This window comes from Schistocerca piceifrons, chromosome 7 (assembly GCF_021461385.2).
Source record: "Schistocerca piceifrons isolate TAMUIC-IGC-003096 chromosome 7, iqSchPice1.1, whole genome shotgun sequence".
NCBI classification, from domain to species: domain Eukaryota; kingdom Metazoa; phylum Arthropoda; class Insecta; order Orthoptera; family Acrididae; genus Schistocerca; species Schistocerca piceifrons.
The window spans coordinates 541,384,479-541,411,156 of NC_060144.1; the positions used below are offsets into that span (position 1 = coordinate 541,384,479).

A 26,678-nucleotide genomic window follows, 5' to 3' on the forward strand; every position below is an offset into this window, starting at 1 on the left:
AAAACAATTCTCTGCACTTTCTCGATCATGTCGTCAGACCGGCTTGTGCGAGCCCGAGGTTGTTTCGGTTTGTTGTCACACGATGTTCTGCCTTCATTGAACTGTCGCACCCAGGAACGCACTTTCGACACATTCATAACTCCATCACCACATGTCTCCTTCAACTGTCAATGAATTTCAATTGGTTTCACACCACGCAAATTCAGAAAACGAAAGATTGCACGCTGTGCAAGTAAGGGAAACGTCGTCATTTTAAGTGTTTAAACCAGTTCTCATTCTCGCTGCTGGCGGTAAAATTCCATCTGCCGTATGGTGCTGCCATCTCTGGGATGTATTGACAATGAACGCGGCCTCATTTTAAAACAATGTGCATGTTTCTATCTCTTTCCAGTACGGAGAAAAGAAATCGGAGGCCTTAGAACTTGAATGCACCTCGTAGTAGAAGCGGCAAACTCTTTCCTAACTCTGAAACTGTCAACACACTGACGACTTGCGGAGCCTTGCAAACTATTCACCAAAGTCAATATCACTGATGAATTAAAAAATACTTGTAGTAAGAATATTCACGCCACTCTGCATAGAGAAACCAATCGACACATCGCATAGTATTTTCTGTATTTTTTTCGTGTGTCAAATTGAATGAAGTTTAGAGAGACAATTATTTGCTTAGTTTCAGTCGGAGCTGTTAATTCCTAAAGATAACTGCATTACGGGTTTTCCCTGAAATTGCAACAAAATTGGGGATTTAATTGCATCGGAATTGTTAAACTTTTTAGCCAAAAATGGCCACTGATGACGCTTTCCAGGGGAGAGAATGTTAACAAGTCAGTCCAAAGTAAATCAATCATCTTGTTGCTATTTCAGACTAATCTTGTATCCCAGTGTCTCTCTAACAAGGGAATGCCAGTATTGAAATTTAGCAAATGATTTTCTTTCCACGATTTAAGGCTCCTGAAACAGTCGTTTATTAAGTGAGGAACTGAGAACAAATTACGTCGGTAGGTTATCAAAAGTACATTCTTGTTAAGAAAATAAATTTTTAGTTTCTTCACTTACGTTGTTACAGGAAACCACAACAAATCTCGTTTCACCATCTATCAATGGCCGTCCGTTGTGGCCTAGCGGTTCTAGGCGCTTCAGTCGGGAACCGCGCGACTGCTATGGTCACAGGTTGGAATCCTGCCTCGGGCATGGATGTGTGTGATGTCCTTAGCTTAGTTAGGTTTAAGTACACTCCTGGAAATGGAAAAAAGAACACATTGACACCGGTGTGTCAGACCCACCATACTTGCTCCGGACACTGCGAGAGGGCTGTACAAGCAATGATCACACGCACAGCACAGCGGACACACCAGGAACTGCGGTGTTGGCCGTCGAATGGCGCTAGCTGCGCAGCATTTGTGCACCGCCGCCGTCAGTGTCAGCCAGTTTGCCGTGGCATACGGAGCTCCATCGCAGTCTTTAACACTGGTAGCATGCCCTGACAGCGTGGACGTGAACCGTATGTGCAGTTGACGGACTTTGAGCGAGGGCGTATAGTGGGCATGCGGGAGGCCGGGTGGACGTACCGCCGAATTGCTCAACACGTGGGGCGTGAGGTCTCCACAGTACATCGATGTTGTCGCCAGTGGTCGGCGGAAGGTGCACGTGCCCGTCGACCTGGGACCGGACCGCAGCGACGCACGGATGCACGCCAAGACCGTAGGATCCTACGCAGTGCCGTAGGGGACCGCACCGCCACTTCCCAGCAAATTAGGGACACTGTTGCTCCTGGGGTATCGGCGAGGACCATTCGCAACCGTCTCCATGAAGCTGGGCTACGGTCCCGCACACCGTTAGGCCGTCTTCCGCTCACGCCCCAACATCGTGCAGCCCGCCTCCAGTGGTGTCGCGACAGGCGTGAATGGAGGGACGAATGGAGACGTGTCGTCTTCAGCGATGAGAGTCGTTTCTGCCTTGGTGCCAATGATGGTCGTATGCGTGTTTGGCGCCGTGCAGGTGAGCGCCACAATCAGGACTGCATACGACCGAGGCACACAGGGCCAACACCCGGCATCATGGTGTGGGGAGCGATCTCCTACACTGGCCGTACACCACTGGTGATCGTCGAGGGGACACTGAATAGTGCACGGTACATCCAAACCGTCATCGAACCCATCGTTCTACCATTCCTAGACCGGCAAGGGAACTTGCTGTTCCAACAGGACAATGCACGTCCGCATGTATCCCGTGCCACCCAACGTGCTCTAGAAGGTGTAAGTCAACTACCCTGGCCAGCAAGATCTCCGGATCTGTCCCCCATTGAGCATGTTTGGGACTGGATGAAGCGTCGTCTCACGCGGTCTGCACGTCCAGCACGAACGCTGGTCCAACTGAGGCGCCAGGTGGAAATGGCATGACAAGCCGTTCCACAGGACTACATCCAGCATCTCTACGATCGTTTCTATGGGAGAATAGCAACCTGCATTGCTGCGAAAGGTGGATATACACTGTACTAGTGCCGACATTGTGCATGCTCTGTTGCCTATGTCTATGTGCCTGTGGTTCTGTCAGTGTGATCATGTGATGTATCTGACCCCAGGAATGTGTCAATAAAGTTTCCCCTTCCTGGGACAATGAATTCACGGTGTTCTTATTTCAATTTCCAGGAGTGTAGTTCTAAGTTCTAGGGGACTGATGACCTCAGATGTTAAGTCCCATAGTGCTCAGAGCCATTTGAACCATCTATCAATGCCCTTCAGGAACTACTTTCTTTCATTCCTTTGTGAACCGCCTGATAGTAGTAATTAAGATTAAAATAGGTTACAGGTTGGATGAACTTCTCCACTTTCCTCTGAATGGTGAAGGGAAGAGAAATTCTAAACTATTTGCTAAGAATTATATTCATATTTTTCAAATGAAAAACGGGAGAAAATCCTTTGGTAAGTTTCCATTCCTGTAATCCACTATTAAAAATACGGTGGATTACAGCATTCCGCTAAAAGTGGACCAGAATTGGCGATTTATTTTTGTCAGAATTATTAATCTTTCCTCATTTTAAGAAGCTTCATCAGTTATGAGTAACAGATACAGGTCTCTTGTTCGCAGGTTTAATTTCGCTTCGTTTGCCAAAACACAGTATAATATGCGCAAACTCATGTTCCAGTATCTATTGCGACACAATCTCGGAACAGTGTGTCTTATTGAACAAGTAACAGCCGAGAAGAACGGTCAGTATCTTAGAAAAACGTCGTTTTGTCGGTTTGCGGTAATATAAGAGAAGAACGTTCACGTTTACTTTCATACTAGCAGATTCACTTTCCACTAGTTACCGATGACTTTTTTTGATAATTTACAATACCGGAATTAAACAATGTAAATTAAAGCTATAGCTTCCTCTATATCGACGCAGATAAGAAAGGTCCCTTTCTTATCCGTATGGCAAAATACTCTCCACTTTCTATGCATTCATTTGCCGAAATCTCGTTTTGCTATCTCCCACGGTTTAAGAGATATAACGTACGTTATAAACATTTCATTTTGCCCGAAGTGAACTAGACACGTAAATTCCATTTTGTCGAGATTGGAGACAGATAGAAACCTCCTAAGTCTAAAGTGAATTTCAGAATCTTAGCTTATATCATTCGTCGCAACATACAGTGTAATGTGCACCATACGCAGAGACCTAAAGAGCCGTATTTTTCATTGCAATCTTTTTTTTTAAAATTTCGTGCAGCGTCTTACTTAAATCAGAATATAACAATAAATACACTACAGGCCATTAAAATTGCTACACCACGAAGATGACATGCTACAGATGCGAAATTTAACCGACAGGAAGAAGATGTAGTGATATGCAAATGATTAGCTTTTCAGAGCATTCACAGAAGGTTGGCGCCGGTGGTGACACCTACAACGTGCTGACGTGAGGAAAGTTTCCAACCGATTTCTCATTCACAAACAGCAGTTGACCGGCGTTGCCTGGTGAAACGTTGTTGTGATGCCTCGTGTAGGGAGGAGAAATGAGTAACATCACGTTTCCGACTTTGATAAAGGTAGGATTGTAGCCTATCGCGATTGCGGTTTACCGTATCGCGACATTGCTGCTCGCATTGGTCGAGGTCCAATTACTGTTTGCAGAATATGGAATCGGTGGGTGCAGGAGGGTAATACGGAACGCCGTGCTGGATCCCAACGGCTTCGTATTTCTAGCATTCGAGATGACAGGCATCTTATCCGCATGGCAGTAACGGACCGTGCAGCCGCGTCTCGATCCCTGTGTCAACAGATGGGGACGTTTACAAGACAACAACCATCTGCACGAACAGTTCGACAACTTTTGCAGCAGCATGGACTATCAGCTCGGAGACCATGGCTGCGGTTACCCTTGACGTTGCATCACAGACAGGAGCGCCTGCGAAGTTGTACTCAACGACCAACCTGGGTGCACGAATGGCAAAACATTTTTTCGGATGAATCCAGGTTCTGTTTACAGCATCATAACGGTCGCAACCTTGTTTAGCGACATCGCGGTGAGAGCACATTGGTAGTGTGTATTCGTCATTCGTATCATCCGGCATGATGGTATGGGGTGGCATTAGTTACACGTGTCGGTCACCTCTTGTTCGCATTCACGGCACTTTGAACAGTGGACGTTACATTTCAGATGTGTTACGACCCGTGGCTCTACCCTTCAATCGATCCTTGCGAAACCCTACATTTCAGCAGGATAATGCACGGCCGCATGTTTCAGTTCCTGTACAGGGCTTTCTGGATACAGAAAATGTTCGACTGCTGCCCTGGCCAGCACATTCTCCAGATCTCTCAGCAATGGATAACGTCTGGTCAATGGTGGCCGAGCAACTGGCTAGTCACAATACGCCAGTCACTACTCTTGATGAACTGTGGTATCGTGTTGAAGTTGCGTGGGCAGCTGTACCTGTACACGCCATCCAAGCTCTGTTTGACTCAATGCCCAGGCGTATCAAGGCCGTTATTACGGCCAGAGGTGGTTGTTCTGGGTACTATTTCTCAGGATCTATGCACCCAAATTGCGTGAAAATGTAATCACACGTCAGCTCTAGTATAATATATTCGTCCAATGAATACCCGTTTATCATCTGCATTTCTTCTTGGTGTAGAAATTTAAATGGCCAGTAGTGTACGAGCATCAGCGAGATGATTGGCACTTCAACATAAAGCTGACGTATAAAGCTATACATGACACAAAAATCCTTTTTTTATTAATAGGTTTGTAGAATCGTATGAGAAAGTCTACAGAGCTAGCGGAGCGCACATGACGTAATGGCTCTGCTGCACCTTGACTAACCAGCGTTCTCTGTGTGCAACAATAAGCGCGTACAGCAGCGCTGGACAGCGCGGCGAGTCAGCACGCATATCTCTGTCTTTCTTTCTGTCCTTACATGAACACGGTTCCAGTCACAATACTAAGTGGCTTGTACTCCTGATGACGATGGCGGAGACAGCGGTCGAAACCCCACGTGTCTTATGTGAACTGATGCAGCTTACAAACTAGAAGATTTTACTCAGGCATGCTACTGCAAAAGACTCCGGAGACACCAGCTAAAACATGTTGGTCTGTGGAGATTTGATCTGTCTCCGTCTCTCGCTGATTAACACCAGGGCCTCGGAGAGGCCAGCACGTGTGTCGCGCGACCCTCGCCTCACCTGTAGAGCTGGCCCAGGTTGTAGTGGGCGTGCACGTGCGCCGGAGCCAGCCCCACTGCGGCCAGGAAGTGGGCCTCGGCTTCCGCCCCCGCCAGCAGCGTGCCCAGGTTGTTGTGTGCGCTCGCGTAGTCCGGCCACAGCCTGCGGGCACACAAAGGGGCTTTACCACACACTGCCGTACAAGGACATGCTGCAGTTTCTACATCGCCAGCGACAATTCCAAATCAAAATGACAGCAGCAGCAAGCCAGAATTACTTAACCACCTATATACTATCGCACAAAATCTTTCTTAATAGGCTGTTAGACTTCCTTTGGTATGAGTTAAATCTTGTATCCGCCATCGAATGACCAAATACAAGTCTTGAACAACCGTCAGAGTATTAAGCCCTCTTCATCGTTTTGTCCGGACGCCCCGAAAGCCCATGTCATGTTCGAGAGATATATTCCACAACTGTCGCAAGAAGGTCGCAGAATACAGGGCTATTACAAATGATTGAAGCGATTTCATAAATTCACTGTAGCTCCATTCATTGACATGTGGTCACGACACACTACAGATACGTAGAAAAACTCATAAAGTTTTGTTCGGCTGAAGCCGCACTTCAGGTTTCTGCTGTCAGAGCGCTCGAGAGCGCAGTGAGACAAAATGGCGACAGGAGCCGAGAAAGCGTATGTCGTGCTTGAAATGCACTCACATCAGTCAGTCATAACAGTGCAACGACACTTCAGGACGAAGTTCAACAAAAATCCACCAACTGCTAACTCCATTCGGCGATGGTATGCGCAGTTTAAAGCTTCTGGATGCCTCTGTAAGGGGAAATCAACGGGTCGGCCTGCAGTGAGCGAAGAAACGGTTGAACGCGTGCGGGCAAGTTTCACGCGTAGCTCGCGGAAAATTGGCTCATGCCAGAACTGGAGACCGACAGCGCCGACTTCATCTTTCAACAGGATGGTGCTTCACCGCACTTCCATCATGATGTTCGGCATTTCTTAAACAGGAGATTGGAAAACCGATGGATCGGTCGTGGTGGAGATCATGATCAGCAATTCATGTCATGGCCTCCACGCTCTCCCGACTTAACCCCATGCGATTTCTTTCTGTGAGGTTATGTGAAAGACTCAGTGTTTAAACCTCCTCTACCAAGAAACGTGCCAGAACTGCGAGCTTGGATCAACGATGCTTTCGAACTCATTGATGGGGACATGCTGCGCCGAGTGTGGGAGGAACTTGATTATCGGCTTGACGTCCGCCGAATCACTAAAGGGGCACATATCGAACATTTGTGAATGCCTAAAAAAACTTTTTGAATTTTTGTATGTGTGTGCAAAGCATTGTGAAAATATCTCAAATAATAAAGTTATTGTAGAGCTGTGAAATCGCTTCAATCATTTGTAATAACCCTGTAAATATCAGTGATATTAACAGAATCTTCCTTCGGTTCTTGGTAGAACAACATTATAATAAATGGAAAGCAACAGTTTGCTTTTGTTCTACAATATTACTTTTATTGTTAACCGGTTTTCGGCTTACAAGGCCATCTTCAGACATTAACTGAGTATTATCACCAAAGAAGTCACATGTTAGCAAACAACACTGGAAGAGAAGTAATACATCTAGACATACAGTAAGTAACATCTTTGCAATGAAAAAGTAGAAACTGAACAGTACATAAATAACAATGGAGTAGACAGGAAAAACTTTTAGCACAAAATAGGAATAGCATGCCTACGTAACAGTTTCTATTAATAAACAAAACTAATAAAATAAAATAAAATTAGTACTAGACAAGGCTGCATCAGGAGGTATGAAACATGAAGAGTCATACACAACCAATTAAAAGAAGAGACAGTTATCAATGTAAATACAGAATACATAAGGAACTTAAGCCATATCAATAAGATAAACATAAATAAATAAATGCAGGAAAATGGAGGTGTTTGAAGGAACCTAGAGTTTGAGAGTGTGGTGGTACTGCATTTTAACATTAACATTATAATCAAAGCAGTGGCTGTGTACCAGTTTTCATTAAATAAATGAGCAAAGTAAAATATGAACAGTATTTGATGAGACAACTACAAGGGTTGTTAAACATTATTAGTATTTGACGTGTTGTCGACAGTTATGAGGCGTGCTGTGCTGTGATATCTCGAAAGCGTGGTATACCCTCTTCGCAACCTCCTCCTTCACTTCCCACCCAGTGGAGATGCACACACTCCACAGAACCAACTTAACGACGTTGCGGATGAGCCCATTCTCAGTCGTTTATCACCGAAAACTGCAGGATGGTCATCGAAGGAGAAGTGCTGTCAGGCATGTCGTACGTCGATACTATCAGCATTTGCTGAAGTTGAATATGACTTCGAGCGGGTGTGTGATTCCGTATTCTACCAACTTACATGCCCAAAAAGCAATTCGCTTTGGTGGAAGACAGCCTTGACGTCTGCTATTTGTGCCTACAGAATTCACGGGCAATGTGCGAGAACTGAGCTGCAGTCATCAGCACTGCTTGGACTTACTTGGTGAGCACCTTAGAGTATATACAGACTGTACGAGCAGCTATTCAGAGCTATCTGCTGTGCCATAGAGTTCTTTATAGTATGAGTGTTATGTTGTATTACGTTTAAGATAACCAGGATTTTATTTAAAGAATTTACAGTTCCAACTAGGCTAACGTACTTACTAAAATCGTTTGTGCCACAATTATTCGGGGCGGGTTGTTCAGTTCATGTATTGGCTTTGAGACAAGCTGGTAATTTATGAATATTACATGTGCTCGTTTAATGTAATTTAGCTGCTATTCAAGATTAACATAAGTTCAGTTTTAGTACCTACTGTTTCAGTTTAAGCCATGTGGGCAGTGTTGCATATATTTATACATTCTTCTATAGAACCAGATCGAGTTATCACAACTTAAAACCAAGCTATGTACACTGGTATAAACTTTCTTGGTTAAGATTTGCGTTCTAATTAATTACATGATTAGCCATTTGTTCCTAATCTCGGGATCTCTAATGTGGCAAACGTTATCTATTTACGAGGGTTCAAAAAAGTTCTTCTCTTTTGCGCAAAGGTTATGTTTGACGCTGTTTATGTAGATGCTCACTGCCTGTTGTGATTAGGCGTACTTAAAGATGTTAACTGATCAGTTAACTAATGAGTTAACTAATTGCCAAAACTGATGAGCTAACTAATTGGCTATCGAAGCTTGGTGTCTTATTCTGGAACATTTTTAATGGAAATGTTTTTCTGTCTGTAGTAGTGGTAAGTGGATGCACGCTGTGTTTTACTGAATCTGAGTCAGAAATATCTGAGGTCAAAATCCAAGCAGTATCACAATTTGAATCTTCAGATTAATACACGTCAGATTTGAAATGCAAAATGTTTATTGCTGATTTTCTTGGATTGTTATAAATAATTGCATTAATATGATTTTGTGAACTTTCACGAGTTAAAAAAAATCGTAAAAACAATTCGCACAATTTGTTAAATGAAATTCTGTTTTTTTAGGTGGGGGGTGAACTGTTATGTTTTTTGTGGCCTGACATCTCACCACACCCATCTCGCTACCATTTTGAAACGAGATCACTAGAGGCGGAGGATAAGTTCAGATTAATCTATTATATGGAAGGGAAACGGTAATACCATCCCCGCATTTGCCCTAGGTGATGTGCAGAAATCTTGGAAAAGCTAACTCTCGATGGCCTGATGGGGATTTCAGCAGTCATCCTTCCGACTGCGACTCAATTGGGCCAACCACGGCGCCACCTCTCTCGGGCGTAACTGCCTCATCGCAACGAGCACGGGCGATATTTTTATGAACAGAGCGTAACTGAGACACCACACCCTTGGGCTTATCTCGATGGACTGAAGGTCTCTTCCATGGAGTTTATCAATACCACATGAGTCTTCGCAAGCATTATCAGCTGGCACATCTGAGCTTTTGTTACCAAGCCTGCTTCTCGAAAGTCAATCGCATTGTGAGAAATGGAAAAAAAGTTAGATAAAGTAGGTATTTCTCCGCGAAAAAAAAACAATATAGAAACTAATGCTTATGTACTGAGCAAGATGCAAATAATTTAGAGTAGCACTGTGTGTCGATCTATGAACATTTTGTGATAAAGACTAAGGCTCATCAGTTATTGCAAACGTTTGAAGATATATTCCTTCTTTGCTTCAGTAGGCTTGTAACATTTGGAAAAGCCCGCCCGGTTAGCCGTGAGTTCTAACGCACAGCTTCCGGATCGGGAACGAGCGCTTGGTCACCGGCACGAATCCGCTCGGTGGACTTGCGTTGAGGTCCGGTGAACCAGCCAGTCTGTGAATGGATTTTAGGCGGTTTTCCATCTGCCTCAGCGAATGCGGGCAGGTTCCCCTTATTCCACCTCAGCTACACTATGTCGGCGATTGCTGCGCAAACAAGTTCTCCACGTACGCGTACACCACCATTACTCTACCACGCAAACATAGGGGATACCCTCGTCTGGTGTGAAACGTTCAGTGGGGAGGTCTAGCGGGGGCCGAACCGCACAATAACCCTGGGTTCGCTGTGGGGAGGCGGAGGGGTGAAGTGGACTGCGGTAGTCGTCGTGGGGTTGTGGACCACTTCGGCTGTGGCGGGGACGGAGCCTCTCCGTCGTTTCTGGGCCCCCAGTTAACATACAGTACAATACAACATTTGGAAAATCAGTGGTATAACGCTGTTGAATTCTCCGCTCCTTTTGTGAATCTGAGATCGATTGCAAGCATTAAATCTCCACCTAATCGACTCCTTCAGAGGGAAATATTTTGTTCATCAGGACTTAAACTTTCGCATCCTGAAAATTGATTCTGATCTAGCGAAGTTAACAAGCACAACATTTATTTTGTAAAGGTGGATGTATGTATGTTCCATTTTTCGTTTTTTAAACAAATGGATCGATTTAAACTAAATTTGGTACACGTATCACTTACTGTGTCGAAAGAATAACAGTGGTGCTAAAAAACATCTACCTCTAAAACAAATGATTGGTGGGGTCAAAAATAGGCGTAGCTCATGACGCATAAACAGTCAAACTACATTCACCCAGTGTTTCAGAATGAGAGCACCTAGTGATTTGCATCGAACTTTGTACGTAATCTCAAACCTGTATGGAATATTTTCTTGGTCCCACTCCCGATCCCATGATTCACTAGCTCCCAGTGTACAGTCTCACAAATTTCTCCCCGTCCCACACACACACTAAACGAGAAAAAAGTTTATCCCTCACAACATTCTCGCTGTTCATGCAATAAAATTGTCGAATGAAGAATGACCTTTTAATTTGTTACTATTTTGCTAATAACTCTATTCGCAGCACATTTTGTGGACGGTATTCACATACACCACTGGATGTACCTGCAAAAATACATCACGTGGGGACCCATAGTTCAGGATACACAGGCGCGAGGAGTGGCCCCGCGGTTCGAGGCGCCATGTCACGGATTGCGCGGTTTCTCCCGCCGCAGGTTCGAGTCCTCCCTCGGTTATGGATGTGTGTTTCTTGTTCTTAGCTTAAGTTAGTTTATGTTAGTTTAAGTAGTGTGTCAGTCTTGGGACCGATGACCTCAGCAACTCGTTCCCTTAGAAATTCACACACACGCACACACACACTGGGCTGTGTGAAAACGAAACTGCAGGCTGAAATTCGCTAGAGATAAAGGTAAAATATTCAAAATGTGTTCTATATGTATGACTTGTGCGTATGCGGGCAAATCAGCTGGTAAAATACACCTTCTAAACCCTCGGATTGATTTCAATCGAATTCGGTATACATGTTATTTACTATCTGAAAAGAAATACTGTGATGGTAAGATCCAGCAAAGTTCTGTTGGCGTGGGGTAGTGAGAAGGGGGTAGGAGCGGATTGACAGACAGAGAGGAGGAGGAGGAGGAGGAGGACATGGACACATATGTGGGGAAGTAGGAGATGGGCAGGGTGAGGAGAAGAGGGAAATTTATAGAGAAGGGGAACAGAAGGAGATGGACAGAGAGAGGGGAAGGCGAAGACGCACTAATCGAATTTGAATAAATACACACCCAGGAAACGCTGAGTACTCAACTAATTACGTGTATAAGAACGAAGAAGGAACAATAAAAATGGAAGAAAAAGAACGAAGTGCACAGACAGCGCACGACAGGAATGCAGCTTATCGCCCTTCTGTTCAGACTATGAGTAGAAGAAGTAATGATGGAAATACATTAAGGTTGTGGAGTGGGACTAAAATTCAGAGCGAAAGGATATCAGTAGCAACATTCGCTGCACTGGTTACATTTCTATCCACAGTGAAAGTGAGAGAGAATTACAGGACCCGTTGAGTGTAAGAAACAGTCGAATGAGAACACGCACTATAGATTGAGAATAAACTCGGTATACACGAAGGTAATGATATGCAACATAAATTAGATTGCTGGTAGACTGAAAATCAAATTAGGAGCAACGATGTAGATGCTGTGAAGAAATTCTACTACCTTGGAAAAAAATTAGACATTGTGGAAGAAATTAGTACAGCAAATGGGGCATTACTGGGCAAAAGAAGTCTATTAGTATTAACGTTTCAATTCTAGGAAGAAATCTGTGAGACTGTACATTTGGAGCAAGTGAATCATAGACTGCGAGAAACAGGGTTGGAAGAAAATGTGGCTAGGGTTCTATACAAATATGTCGAAAACTGGGTGATTCACACTGTAAGAAACAGGGAAGTTCTTTGCAGAATAGGTGACGAGAGTCATTCGTGAAAAATTTGACTAGAAGAAGGTGCAAGAGGATAGAACTTACGCCAAAACAACAATGAATTATTTCTGTGGTACTAGAGGGAGCTGTAGAGGATTATAACTGTAGGGAAAGACAGAGACTGGAATACATCCAACAAATAACAGGACATTGGGTGCATGTGGTACTCTCAGACGAAGAGTTAGGCAGAAGAGAGAAGTTCGTGGCGGGTAACGTATGTGCAATACAACGTCCGGAACTAGACGGAAAACCAAATATCCCTTGTTGCATGATTGGATATGAGTTACTGAAGTCGGTCACAACAAATCTCTGACAGTGTACGTCCAGAGAGATTTAGGGGCGAACAACGACAGAAATAAAGCTATACTGGAAGAACATGCGAAACTGAGGTTTAACGCAAGATTCCTGATGATTTTAGTTCATTCACGAAAAAGCCAGTGACAAACTGCTCGTTCGGTCTCTTCTTTAGTATTTTACGTCAGTTTGAGACACTTCACAACTTCAATTAACGGAAGACGAGGATGTTTTTGAAAGAAAATTGTGTCGTTTGTCATAGTTTTGTTTAATCTGTGAGAGAACGTCACAAGAATGTTCCATACATACAGATGGACCATGTTAGAAGAACCTATTGCACACTGCAGATAGGCTTACTCTGAAACTTTAGAGAGCCAGCATTCCAAACCAAATCGCAAAACAAATTACTTACTGCAGCTTTAATGTGGCTTAATAACCTCGAGGGAAATATAAAGAAATTCAGGCGTATACACACAGGCACCAACATTCCCACATGGAATTGTATGCGGGAAAATAGTTTCTGATGCAACACGTACTCTCTGCCACAACCTTACGATGACATTCTGAGTATGAGTTGCACAGTTATACTTCGTGAAGGGTCTTGCTGAGAAGAAAGCGCAAGGAAACGTATCTATGGTAATTAATAACGACAAGAATGTTGAAAACTGTTTTACTCTTTCTATCGTCGAAATAGTACGTAACTGTTTTACGTTCACTGGATGTTATTCTTGATTTTAATTTCCACAAGTGCACTTCTCGGTATGATAAAAATCATTATTTTTCTTTCTTATCTTTGTTTGAACTCGGTTTATCTGGAAATTTACCACTGTAGTACACCTAAAATGTCAGAAAGCACGCTGCCGTCATTTACTCGTGCGCTCGTTACGCGCCTCACGTGCTCCAGACAGTCCAACGGAATGTTAATTAGTGAACCTAGTAATTTTTCATACGCCACTATTTTCGTATGTAAATTACATTGGCAGAGTTGTCTGGTAAAAAAAAATGAAGTCCATTACTCGACCTCATTATGACACACGATTTGGTACAACTCACATTCACGCTACACAAAAACAGCAGTAATTTTGTAACTAATACTAGTTACACTGAACGAAAATATTGCCAATATGACCCGTGTTTTTTGTCTCCTGAGGTGTACTCATACACCCCTCGTTACTGCTCATGTTAGACTACCTTCAAGTGACTAGAATATATGTGTACCATTTGAATGCTTTCAAACGAGCTTATATGTGTATTTTAGAGTAAATTATATTGCTCTCACTTTTCAGTAATGAGAAATTAATGAATGGGTATACGACCGAATGTCGGTGTTGGAAAGCCCTTTTGATTAATACTGGTTCTTGAATAATGGCTTCTTACTTTCCACTCATATAGGCTTGGCTTCGGACTCTTGGTCTTGATGGATTTGGCAGGTAGACTTGCTCCCAAGGTACACAAAAGTAGTGGGACAAAGTTGACGTCAGCGCATTTTGTTAGTGTGGGTTGCCTACATCAGAGACAGGTATGCACTCAGGGCAAACCCATTGTTCTCCTGTGATTGACAGGTACTTAACCTATTGCTCCCCTTTGATTTAAAGGTCCTCAACCGATTATTCTGGTAAAAGAATCCTTCCTTTTGATTGACAGGCACTGAAACTACTGTTCCCCAGCCCCGGGAATAGACCCTCTCATGCTAATTAGTTTGATTGACTACTTAATTAAATTGATCAAATAATTAAACCCTCCCTCTCTGCTAAACCCCTACCACCCTCCCTCCTGTATATTGGTGGAAAAAGTCTCAGTTGATTGGCATTTTGGAGGGAATTCGATTGTAGTGAATGGAATATTGTTTAAACAATTTAGACAATGTGTGGACTATTGCTTATTTATACAATTTAGGGGATTCAAGGCAGTGTATGTAATGTAAGGATATTGATTGCTCTTTGGCGGAAAGGAAGGATCTCATAACAGGAAATTCAAGGGTATATTGCTAATTTATAAAAAATTCAGTTTGTGGGGATTGAATTCCTCTTAGTCATCATTCTCTGCTCTTGGGAAACATGTAGTTTTTGTAAGAAGTAATTATAAGGGCAAACATATTGCATAACCTAATGTTTGACATTATACTCTGGATGTCTTAACTTAATGTTCGCCCTTTGTCGGCACTTAACCTAGTGTTCTTTTAAGTGATTTCCCATGTCATCTCCATTTCCTTAAACTATTTTACAGCCTTTGACACCAAATTAAGTAATTACTTATGTCCTCTCACCATTTTCAGGTACAGTTCTCAGACTTCACATGCTTTTCAATGACATGTCTGATGCATTCTTCCTTGTCACCCACCCCCTTAAACTATTGTACTGCATTTTACATAAATATTACGCAAATTAAGATAGTGTTCTGCAATTAACCTGCTGATCTGCTCCATGTGACCAGCTCATGCACACCCTCTACATGCACCCCCAGAGTCAGGATGCACCAGTGGCACCTGAGAAGTGACAACACGACTGTCACCTGCTGAGCCATGCATAGGTGTCTGTTTGGGTCCCCCAAGCATGAGACGGTGGCATCCCTTTCTTTCCTTGCCACTTGAGAAATTTGTCGAAATACATCTTCACCTAGGCATCTTGGTGGCGCTTTGGTTCGGAACTGCAGGTCCAACACTATAGAAATCTGTTCTAATGCTTCCCAGAATAGCTCAGGGTGCATTGTTCATAGCAATCCTAATGGGACACTCAAGACCTGTCCGCCAGGCGCGTGTGTTTACCAGCCCAGCGAGGCTGACGCATCGCCACCAGATGTGTGCAATAGCATAGCTGGTGTTTTCGGTGTCTTGCAGCTGCTAGTCTCGAGATGTCGTAACACCACAATGTTGGATGAGGGTACAGCATCACGCCAGTGATGGGTGGTCTGATTCATCTTGTCACATGAACAAAGAATACGTCACCTTACACTCAGAACTTTCTGTGTGTTTCCTGAATTTACAAGTATCGAAAATACCAAAACGTTTCGTGGAAGCAGCGAAACCGATAAACTGAAAAGACTTTAGGGCTTTATACTCCTGTAATTGATAGTCAGAAATGTTTGCTGCTGCTTGAACGTAATGGTACGATGGCTTATGTTTCGACACATGTTTGTGGGGAGTAATCAAACTACTATTTACGTAAGAACCAAGAGAATTGCCTCTGTCTAGTCGTAACGGAAGGATAGACTGAACATGGTGAATCGTGATTTCAATGCACTGAGGAGTATATCCAAAAGTAAGTTGTGATAGTTTCTTTTCGTAAACAGCTGCACAATATAGCAATGCAAGTGTTCAACTGGACCTGCTATAGTGTACAATCAGAATGGGCAATATGGTTTTAAGAAGACGTCCCCTGTTCGGCATCCCTAAGCATACAATCGTATTTTCCTTGTTGTTCCATCGGTAATGATGTTGATTACAGTACACCAACCCACATTGGTGTTGTCTTTCCAAGCACTACATCCGTAGGTGCAGTATTAATTATCACATAGTGCTGGAAACCTGTTCTTCATAACACTTGTTTGAGAGAATCTTGGCAGGGTGCAGCACATTCCAGAAGCACTGATTCAAATACTTTGACCGATATTTGCCTAGGACTGAGGATAATCGAGACACATTGTCGGTGTGAGTGTGGGCATACCATAATTTCTTCAGGTGCTGCACAGATATAAGAAATAACTGCACTGTTTGTGTAAAATGTGTATATATTGCAGTGTAATATTACTGTGGCTTGTGTTGTGGCATGACCAGAGAAAATGAGAGTGTGTCCTGTCGTGAGGGATGTGGAGATTCAGCACATCGAAGACCATGAGGGCATGAGAGAGATTTTTATGTGGAAAATTTAGTGTGCAATAGATACTGAGATTAATTCCAAAACCACAGCGGTCAAGAAGAGACATTACCTGCACATCGATCGGAGTCAGACAGCAGCAGCAATCGTAATACTAAATTGTAGTTACACTGGTAGATATGTTCCTGATTCCCAATATTCTTATGAGTTTTGTATGTATTTGATGATCTGTAGAAAACTTATGCATTGTTTATCTACAGAAATTTCTGAGTGTCAGGTGACGTATTTTTTGTTCATATGTTGAAAGACAAGTTGAAGCAGACCATCCATCTCTGGCTTGATGTTGTCCCTCACCAAACATTGTGATATTAGGACATCTCCAGACCAGTAGCTATAGGACACCGAAAATAACAGCCATGCTATGCACACATCGCATGGCGATCTGTCAGCCTCACTGGGCAGGTAAACACATACACATGGCCGACGTGTCTCGTGTGTCCCTTTAGGACTGCTAGGAACAATGCACTCTGAGCTAGTCTGGGAAGCATTGGAACTGATTTCTATAGCGCTGGTCCCCACAGTTCCGCGTCATCGCGCCAGCAATGGTACCTAGGTGAACACGTATTTCGACAGGAATTTCTCAGGTGTCAAGGAAAAACGGGTTGCCACTGCCTCATGCTTGCGGTACCCAAACGAACACCTGTGTGTGGCTTAGCAGCTAATGGTCGCATCGTCACTTTGCGGTGGCCACCAGTGCATCCTGAGTGTTGGGGGCAGGTGCGGAGTCGGTGGCATCTTCATCTGGCATCGGTTGGTGGGATGTGTTTTTTATTAGCGATCATTTGCTAAAACAATATTCCATCGACTTCAACAACCAGTAGAATGCTGCAAATTAAAAAAACCATCAATATGAAGAATATTGATTTAATTAGTTTGAATCCATTTTTAATAAAAATGTGGTGTTAGCAGTACAATACTTAAGGGGAGGGTGTGTGTGAGTGGGTGACATGGAGCAGAAGAGCAGGTTAAGTGCAGAACACTACGTTAATTTGCATAATTTTACGTAAAACTCAGTACAGTAGTTTAAGGAGGTGGTTGATGAAGAAGAATGCGAAAGCAGTGGCGTTCAAAAGCATGTGATATTCGGAAAGTGTACCAGAAAATGGTGGGAGAACACAACTAATTACTTGATTTGGTATCAAAGGCGGTACAATAGTTTAAGGAAATGGGGGTGACATGGAAAACTACATAACAGAGCAACAGGTTAAGTGGAAACAAAGGGCGAACATTAAGTTAAGACACTCAGAGTACAGTGCCAAACATTAGGTTATGCAACATGTTTGCCCATGTAATTACTTCTTACAAGACCTACATGTTTCAAACGAGGAGAGAACGATGAGCAACAGAAATCCAACCCCCACAAACTGATTTGTTTATACATAATCAATATATCCTTGAATTTCCCGTTATGAGATCCTTCCTCTTCACCAAAGAGCCATCAATTTCCATGTGTTCCATACACTGCCTTGAATCCCCTAAATTGTTTGAACACTCAATATTCCACACAATATCTAAATTGTATAAACAATATTCCATACACTACAATTGAATTCCCTCCAAATGACCAATCAACTGAGTCTTTTTCACGCCAATTTGTGGGAAGGAGTGTGGGAGGGGTGTGGGTTTATCAAAAGGGGGTCTTTAATTGATAAATTTAATTAAGTACTCAATCAAACTGATAAGGGTGAGAGAGGCTATTCCAGTAACTCAGACCTGAAAGTGTACCTGTAGCAGCTAGGGAGGATGTTTCCTGAGGCGTGGAGGGCAAGGGGGAGGGTTCAGGGAACAATAGGTTAAGTGCTTGTCAATCAAAAAGGAGGATCCCTTTAGCAGAACAATAGGTTAAGGACCTGTCAATGAAAGGAGATCAGTAGGTTTACCCATGATTGCATACCTGCCCCTGATGTAGGCAACTCGCACTAACAATATGCACTGACACCCACTTTGTCGCACTACTCTCGTATCAAGGTATTAAGATTCCTAACAGTGCACTTAAGTGACATGTAGCCTACCAATCTATTACTGTCACTGCTTCACGTAATTCTGTCAGTAAACTAATAAAACGATGATAGAGGTCTCTTGAAATAAACACTGAATTTATAATATATAGCATACATAATAAATAATATTGTATGTTCAGAGATCACGTTGCTGCTATGAGTACAGTTCATTGACAGTAGATTAGGAATCACACGAGTTTACCATCCCACTGGTATTAGCCATTGCTGTTCTGATTTCGTTTTACAAAAGCCTGATCGCAATCAACATTATTATTAACGTTCGGGCCTACTTTCCCCACTCCGATGCGTAACTGTACACATAGTGCTCGCATGCGATATCCGGCCGGTGTGGCCGAGCGGTTCTAGGCGCTTCAGTCTGGAAACACGCGACCGCTGCGGTCGCTGGTTCGAATCTTGCCTCAGGCATGGATATGTGTTATGTCCTTAGGTTAGTTAGGTTTAACTAGTTCTAAGTTCTAGGGGACTGATGACCTCAGATGTTAAGTCCCATAGCGCTCAGAGCCATTTGAACCATTTTGAGCATGCGATTATCTCTGAGACTCCCTGCCACCAACTGGTGCAAGTGAAACCGTCAGGCGCCAAACCATCTCTACATATGGATGATGAGCCATCCCCATAACATCTGTGGCCTCTCGTCTGGCTGAAGTGAGTAAGGACGAGGTTCGATATGTAGGAACGGTGTCGACTTCATTATGTACCAGTCTCCACAGAGAATGATATTTATGAAAATGATCACAGTTTCCTCATCAGGTGACTACATGATGATGGCGAAGTGACCTTCCGAATTAATATACCTATTGGGCTGATATCAGGACGTACAACCATAAAGTACTACATGACAACAAGTAGCGACTGAGCAGCACTGCTGCATTGCGTTAGCAGTCAGCGCAGACCAGAGCGCTGCTTAGTCGCTGCTGCAGTACTCGTCATTTTTCGCGTTTTGTGCTCCTGCTAGTACATATCGATAAAACGAATATCGCACTAGAGTGATTTCGGACCACTGCACCGAATGGGTACGTACAACTGCGATTTCAAAATTATTTCTTTCGAATGCAAAACAAGCCGACGCTTAGCGTCGACGCTGTACGTCGCGTGAAGTGCGTGATGAGCACGATTTGCCTGTGCTGAGTCCAGCTACACGTTGTAAAAACTAAATTGCTGTTGTCTGCTGAAACACTGAAACATTACAGAAAATGCGCCTGACTGTTCTTTGGAGGGCACGGGAGCGTTCTGAGTGATTGACTGACTGACTGACTCGTCGTCGTCCACCTCAAACTGCTAGGGATGGAAATATCAAATTTGCAGGAGATGTGGATCTTATATTGCGGGCATCGTCGTTCAAGATGCGACTTTTCGAAATTCCAACCATAAGGGGGTGGAATAGGGGATGAAGTGTTTTTTAGTCCTTTGTTTTGAAAAATGTCGCTAGACCTACGAAAATTATTATTTGGTTTCTCGGTCACAAATAAAGAAACACGAGTTTCTGTATTTTTTCAGATTTAACCCTATGAGGGTCACATAGTAGGTGAAAACTTTTTATTCTTTTTTTAGATATCGCCATTATTAAAGAACTACCAAGTTTCTTTAAAGCTACTTCTATGTGCAATGGTGTTTGACTTCTCGGTTACAAATGAAAAAAATATATGTTTCAGTATTTTTGGGAACTGAAACCCTAATGGGTTGAAATAGGGGATAAGCTTCCTTATGAAAATATTTTATTATGAAAGCATGTTTAAAGCTAAATCTAGGAACATTTAAATTTAGCTTTGAGCCATGGCGAGCTGGTGCCAGTGTTATTTTGTCCATGTATCGTTGAGATCGATTGTGGCTGAGATAAGCTATCTCTGCTTTTCGCGTTTCTTATCTTCCGGGTTGGTGGACGAAGCGATTGGGTTGTTAGCCCTCGAGATCTCGTGACATTCGCTGGGAGACGAGTGTCAACGGCTGGCGAACGAACGTGATGACCGTTATGTGTTGTGGTGTAAAATTGGTCGGGTGTTTTGGCGACATGGGCAGCTTGAGGGTACAAGTTCTGTGACTTCGCTGGGAACAAAGTTTGAAGTGAAGCGGTGAAGCTGTGGAACCCGCTCCTTCGTATTGTGTACGTGATATGAAGCAAGTCCTCGTAATTGTGTTTTGTTGACAGACGCACTTAGAGGCATTTAAATTTTATTATTATGGTGAGATTTTCATAGTCGAAACTTAAGACGGTGTGGAAGAGTTAAGTTGGCCTAGTTAAATGGTGGCCATTATATGAAAGTTTTCTCAAGAGGTTTACTAGTGCTCTGTGTTTCTTGTAAACAAATGATTTTATGTTGGCGTTTCCAAAGCCTGCACTCTATTAAATATAGTTGTCCATGTGTAAAGTGCTTGAGGTCGAAGTTGTGAATTTGTCAGTAGTGTAACGTGTTCCTTTACACGCTTACCCATATATCGAGTCAAAGGTTCTGCACAGTGTTTCTATGTTTCAGAGTTATTGGAATGTCTTTGTGATTCGCGCAAAAACCTTTGATAGTGCCAGAGCCTTGGCGGGGAGTGAAATGTCATCCGAGGTCTAGGTCTGGCAGTGTTTAAGAACCTTGCCACTACCGGCAGTTGTTCACATACCGCCTTCGAAAGTTTAGTATTTGACTTCCTTCTGCCAAGGCGGGTTAAGCTGGTAGATATATAAATATATATTACATGTAACCTATTAAAAAACTAGAAAACCGCCTCGATTGCGAAAAAAGCACCTAGTGTTAACCTAGGTTTCGGCGTAGATAACTACACCTTCTTCAGAACAATAAAACCCACAAGTGCCCAAGAAGACCTTTGTCAATGATTAAAAGAACACCATAGCTATACATTTATAAACGAAAAAAAGGAAACCACAAACAGTACAAATGTACAAAGTCAAAACCATTACTTAACTTAATGGTGTACGCTCCACCTCACACCGGCCTATGTTCGATGGGCCATGACCCGCCATAAACTGTTTGTGTTTTCCTTTTTCTCCTCCTTTTTTTCTTTTATTAATGTATAGCTATGGTGTTCTCTTAATCATTGACAAAGGTCTTCTTAGACACTTGTGGGTTTTATTGTTCTGAGGAAGGTGTAGTTATCTACGCCGAAAAATAGGTTAACACTAGGTGCTTTTTTCACAATCGACGCGGGTTTCTAGTTTTTTAATATATTAACCAACGATTGCTGACGCGCTGCGATGTTGAAAGTTCTTATATGTAACCTGTTCTTATGGGAGTTTGATTTTCTGAAGTTTGTCAGTAATTCCGTTTTCTTAATAAGGCAAAATAAAACGAGGGGTATTAGTGACCGGGACGTTAAGTTTGTTATTGACCTTTTAACGAGTGCTTCTTTAACGGATTGAAATAGTAAGTTTATAAGGGTATTTTAGTGAAGAACGTTAAGTGTGGCCATCTTAATGTAATATGTGGTTTTAAGGAGTCTGATGAAGTGGCTATGTGAAGTAAGTGATATCCGCTATGATTAAGGTTTCTATAAATGCCTGACAGATTACGTTTTTTATACCTTTCTCTTAAGGGACTGTTTATTTGGGTACTGTGTACTTTGGGTTTCTAAGCGTTTTTGCCAGGCTTTATCTAGTGGCTCGTCCACAATTGGTAACTGTCAGATTCCTTAAAAGGCGTAATGTCAATCAACTCTCTTAATTATAAATAATAAATTGCACAGTCACACGTGACCATGCTCTAGGTGCAGACGGACGCTTCGTGCGGCTCCAGCAGCCAGGCGGCAGCCGCGGCCACCCACCTCAGCGCCTCCCTGTAGTGGTGCACGGCGAGCTCCCGCTGCCCCGTCTCCCGCAGGAAGTTGGCCAGGTTGTAGTGCATCTTAGCGTTGTGCGGCAGCGCCCGCAAGCCCGCTCTGCAAACATATCAAGTGTCTGACTGCTTAAGCAACACTGGTTAGTGTGATACAACTAACGAGGCTTCGTAAGTCCGAGTAAGGTACGTGCTCTGGTAGGGGCTACAGAAAAGGCAAGTTCAGATAGAGAAGGGTGTATTGGGTTGTTGGCCGTCGTTATTTAGTAAGAACCACACACACATTCACCTGAAGTATTCAAAGGAAGTGAAAAGGTAATTATAAATTGGATGTTCCAGAATATTAATGCTGTATCTCAATAACTTCTGAATCTTATTTTACCCTATTAAGAGGCAAAACTAGTAACGTTAGTAACAGGAATGCTGGGTTGCACTGCGTCTCAAAATATGTAATACATAAAGGGAAACATTGATACCAAAACTCTCGAAAAATTCTTGATCGATTTAGATCAGATCGTCACAAAGTAGTCTAATGAACATATGAACGGAATAGGTTCTATATAATTTTTTCATATGTATACAATACATAAACATATTTGTGATGTATAAAAGGAAAACGCTATTTCCAAAAATGTTGATAATTCCTTGACCGATTACTTCAGATTCTTACACGATACTCTAATGAGCATTTGGACGGAGGAAACGTAGCCACCAAAAACCTCGAAAAGCTTTTGACCGATTTACTTCAAATTTTTACATAACACACTAATAAACATTGAGACGGACAAGGCTTATATATTTTTTTAGCTGACAGTGTAAACGTTCTCTGCTAAAGCCAACTACGAAAAACGAAATATTGTGTTGTTTTGCGAAAATTTGCGGTTTCGTTTTCTTTATTGTGGTCAACTTTAACTACGATAGCACAGCATGTAAACCATTCCACAAATTGAAACTTCCTGACAGATTAAAACTGTGTGCCGGACCGAGACTCGAACTCGATCCCGAGTTCGAGTCTAGGTCAGGCACACAGTTTCAATCTGTCAGGAAGTTTCATATCAGCGCACACTCCGCTGCAGAGTGAAAATCTCGTTCTGCAAACATCCCCTAGGCTGTGACTAAGCCATGTCTCCGCAATATCCTTTCTTCCAGGAGTGATAGTTCTGTAAGGTTCGCAGAAAAGCTTTTGTGAAGTTTCGAAGGTAGGAGACGAGGTACTGGCAGAATTGAAGCTGTGAGGACGAGTCATGAGTCGTGCCTGGGTAGCTCAGTTGGCAGAGCACTTACCCACGAAAGGCATAGGTCCCGAGTTCGAGTCTCGGTCCGGCACACAGTTTTAATCTGTCAGGAAGTTTCATATCAGCGCACACTCCGCTACAGAGTGAAAATTACATTCTGGATGACATAAATTGTTTCATATATACATATTCTTCTTCCTTATATATGATCTCAAACAAAAAGTGTATATACAACAATATGCTGTTTTTGTTTTCTTCCTTACTGTCAGTTTTACAGAAAACACGAATGGTGTATTTACGTCAATCAGCTTGTGATTAGAATGTGCCTACTGCATATGAGTGGTCCGAAACTTCATAATCCTACCTATGCGCAGATTCAAATAATGCGAAATAGTCTCACTGCCACCCAACGACCCCACCGACTAATCCATTCACTTTAAGCGAGTACAGTTCCTAATGATGGTTTTGTTTGCAATTACAATAAACAAGTCACGAGGTCAGAGAGAGACGAATAGGCAGACAGGAGGAGGGGAGGAAATGAACATAGCGAGGTAGAAGAGGAAATAGATTGAGAGGGACAAAGAGGGAGGAGGTGGTCATGCAGAGAGAGTTGGGGGGGGGGGAACAGATTGATAAAGAGACGATAGAGGAAGGAAAGGGTAGGGTGTGGGGAAGGACTTCAGGGTACGTACAGAATTACCACACAAATTTAGCAATTGAGGAACATTGCCGGGTTCGCTAGTAAATTACACACACAGACCTCCTTCATGAGTCAGTCTATCTATTAGCGGAAGCCGTATCAAAATCCTGACTCTAGTTCCTAAGATAAGCCTTCACAACGGACCGACAAACGCGCCGGAGGAGTTCAGTTTATCATAGTTCAACCAGTGTGTACGAAGTAATTATAAATTATATAGGCAAACATTCCCGATGAATCAGCCTATCTACTAGCGAAATCACATCAAAATATTCATAGTTCTTGCTGAGATTAGCTTTCACATACAGACAGAAAGCCGCACCTGGTGTCTTTGTAATATTTAGTGATTCTAACACAATGACATATCATAAATTTACAGAAAACCGAGTCAATGTTTATCATTCGAAAAACTGTAACAGTTTAGTTTTTGTCTAACAACGGTAAATTATTATTTTCATTCATATTTCTAAGCTATCAAAAATGTTACCATCTACTTTTCTAAGAGACAGTGTAAATGGAAATAGGTGGTACAAACCACGCCTCTTCCTTTCTGCTGTAGGTTTGTCTTTACGCCCGACATCACCAAAATATACAGTCGAGTAACGCTCACAAAGGATAACAATTCTGCAATTACAAGTTTCATATCCAGCTACCGAACTTGAAGTATTTACTCACGTGTACTATCATGAAGTCTGTCCTCACGAACAGTCGGTGCCGAGTTCAAATTGTAAATATTTGGAGCCGTTAAATTTGATCTGTGTTATGTGTGTGTGTGTCTTTTTTATGTTATTATTATTGTTGTAATTTTTGTTGTGTTTGCACCCTCAATGCCCATCAGAGGAGTAAGAGAGTGAAAACCGCTCCACTCTAACAGCACCACAGATTCCTCCAAGGCGAGTGCCACAACCGTCGGGTGAATCACCACAAAGAATATCTCATACGTTCACTATAGGAGACGCTCTTGAGATCTCCGCATTTCTAGGAATCCGCTATACGCCGTGGTATTCTGGAAGCGCATACTACTTCGTCTTCTCCACATTTTGGACGTTTTCCAGTAACGAAAATCTGTTCCCTTTCTTTCACGTCGAGCTACTACATGTTTGCAACGAAAGGGGACTTCTACAGCAGAGGGAGGTATATGAACATATGGTACAGGCACAGTTTTTAAATGTAGAATTTACTGCCAACGGCAGTAAACACATAGGTCAAAAAAATTTAAAAAAATATCCCGCACGAGACGGTTAGAATTACAGACGCAAATATCATTTCAACAATTTGAGGACGTTTTCACTATTTTTCGACCGTGACTGTCTCAAGAAATATGTAAAGGTATTTTTTTTTAATTGCCGCTACCAGTCACAATTTTGTCAACTATTGTATTACTTACTTATTTAGCGACATGTTTCGAGGTAGTACCTCATCTTCAGGCTAAATGCCATTTCAAAAACAACTTTACAATAAGGTCATACTGATGTTACTTAGCCTTTTCGTAAATGCAGTGGTCATCCTGTGGAAATGAGAAAACTTAATAAGAGGCGATGTCACTTTGGAAGCTGGGCCGATGTTTGCACGAAAATGCTTTGTAACGGTTACCCACTTTGTTCTTCTGGCGTGGCAGTCTCGTGGTGATGCCACCAACAACTTAAAAAAGAAACTGGTTCATGACATCTCACATACCACAGAGAAACTTACCAAAGCAGGAATTTATATAGTCACATTCAGCCATTGCAACAAATATTATATTGGCCAAACGCGAAGAAATTTTAAAACCCGCTTTAAAGTACACATTGACTGTTTCAGACTTGACAAACCGAATAAATCAGCTGTAGCGAAACATATAAATGAAACAGGACACAGTGTTACAATAGACAACGATCACAAAGTATTACATAATTTGGAAAAGAGCTGGAAAATGGACATCTTGGAAGAAATGGAAACATTCATCCATAGCCAATGGGGAATAACGAGACGTTGAATGAAATGACAGGCTTCAAAAGTTCACATTTCTTTTCCAATTTCACTACAGTACTCTTAGAGTAAAAATACATAACATGACAGTCGTTTGACTCTAGCCCCAGCAGTAGCTTAGAAATATGTAAAATAAATAGTTTATATCATGATGTGTTCAATAATAAATGTAACAAGTGCTCAATTTCTAATGTATTTCGCCAACCTACATCTGTAATGCGGTAAGAAGACGTGCAGAAGACATGTAAACATCTGATACACATAGATCGACAAATCGATAGTCAAATCTAGACCAGCTGTATTTCGACCGCCATCTAGCCCACTGCACTACAGAACTGTTTGTGATGGTGTTTCCAAGTTACTGCTACCTTAGTAACAATTTGTGAACAGTGACCAAG

The 26,678-nt window shown here is 42.5% G+C and overlaps 1 protein-coding gene across 1 annotated transcript in view; it reads right to left on the minus strand.

Moving 5' to 3' along the window:
• Window positions 1-26,678, minus strand: part of LOC124709073 (protein O-mannosyl-transferase TMTC1-like) — a 170,237-nt gene that overhangs the window by 97,695 nt on the left and 45,864 nt on the right. Inside the window, exons 5-6 of the mRNA XM_047240721.1 lie at window positions 22,370-22,483; window positions 5,668-5,808 (exon numbers count right to left, since the gene is read on the minus strand). Coding sequence (XP_047096677.1) covers window positions 5,668-5,808; window positions 22,370-22,483 — 255 coding nt within the window. The remainder of the gene's footprint in view (window positions 1-5,667; window positions 5,809-22,369; window positions 22,484-26,678) is intronic.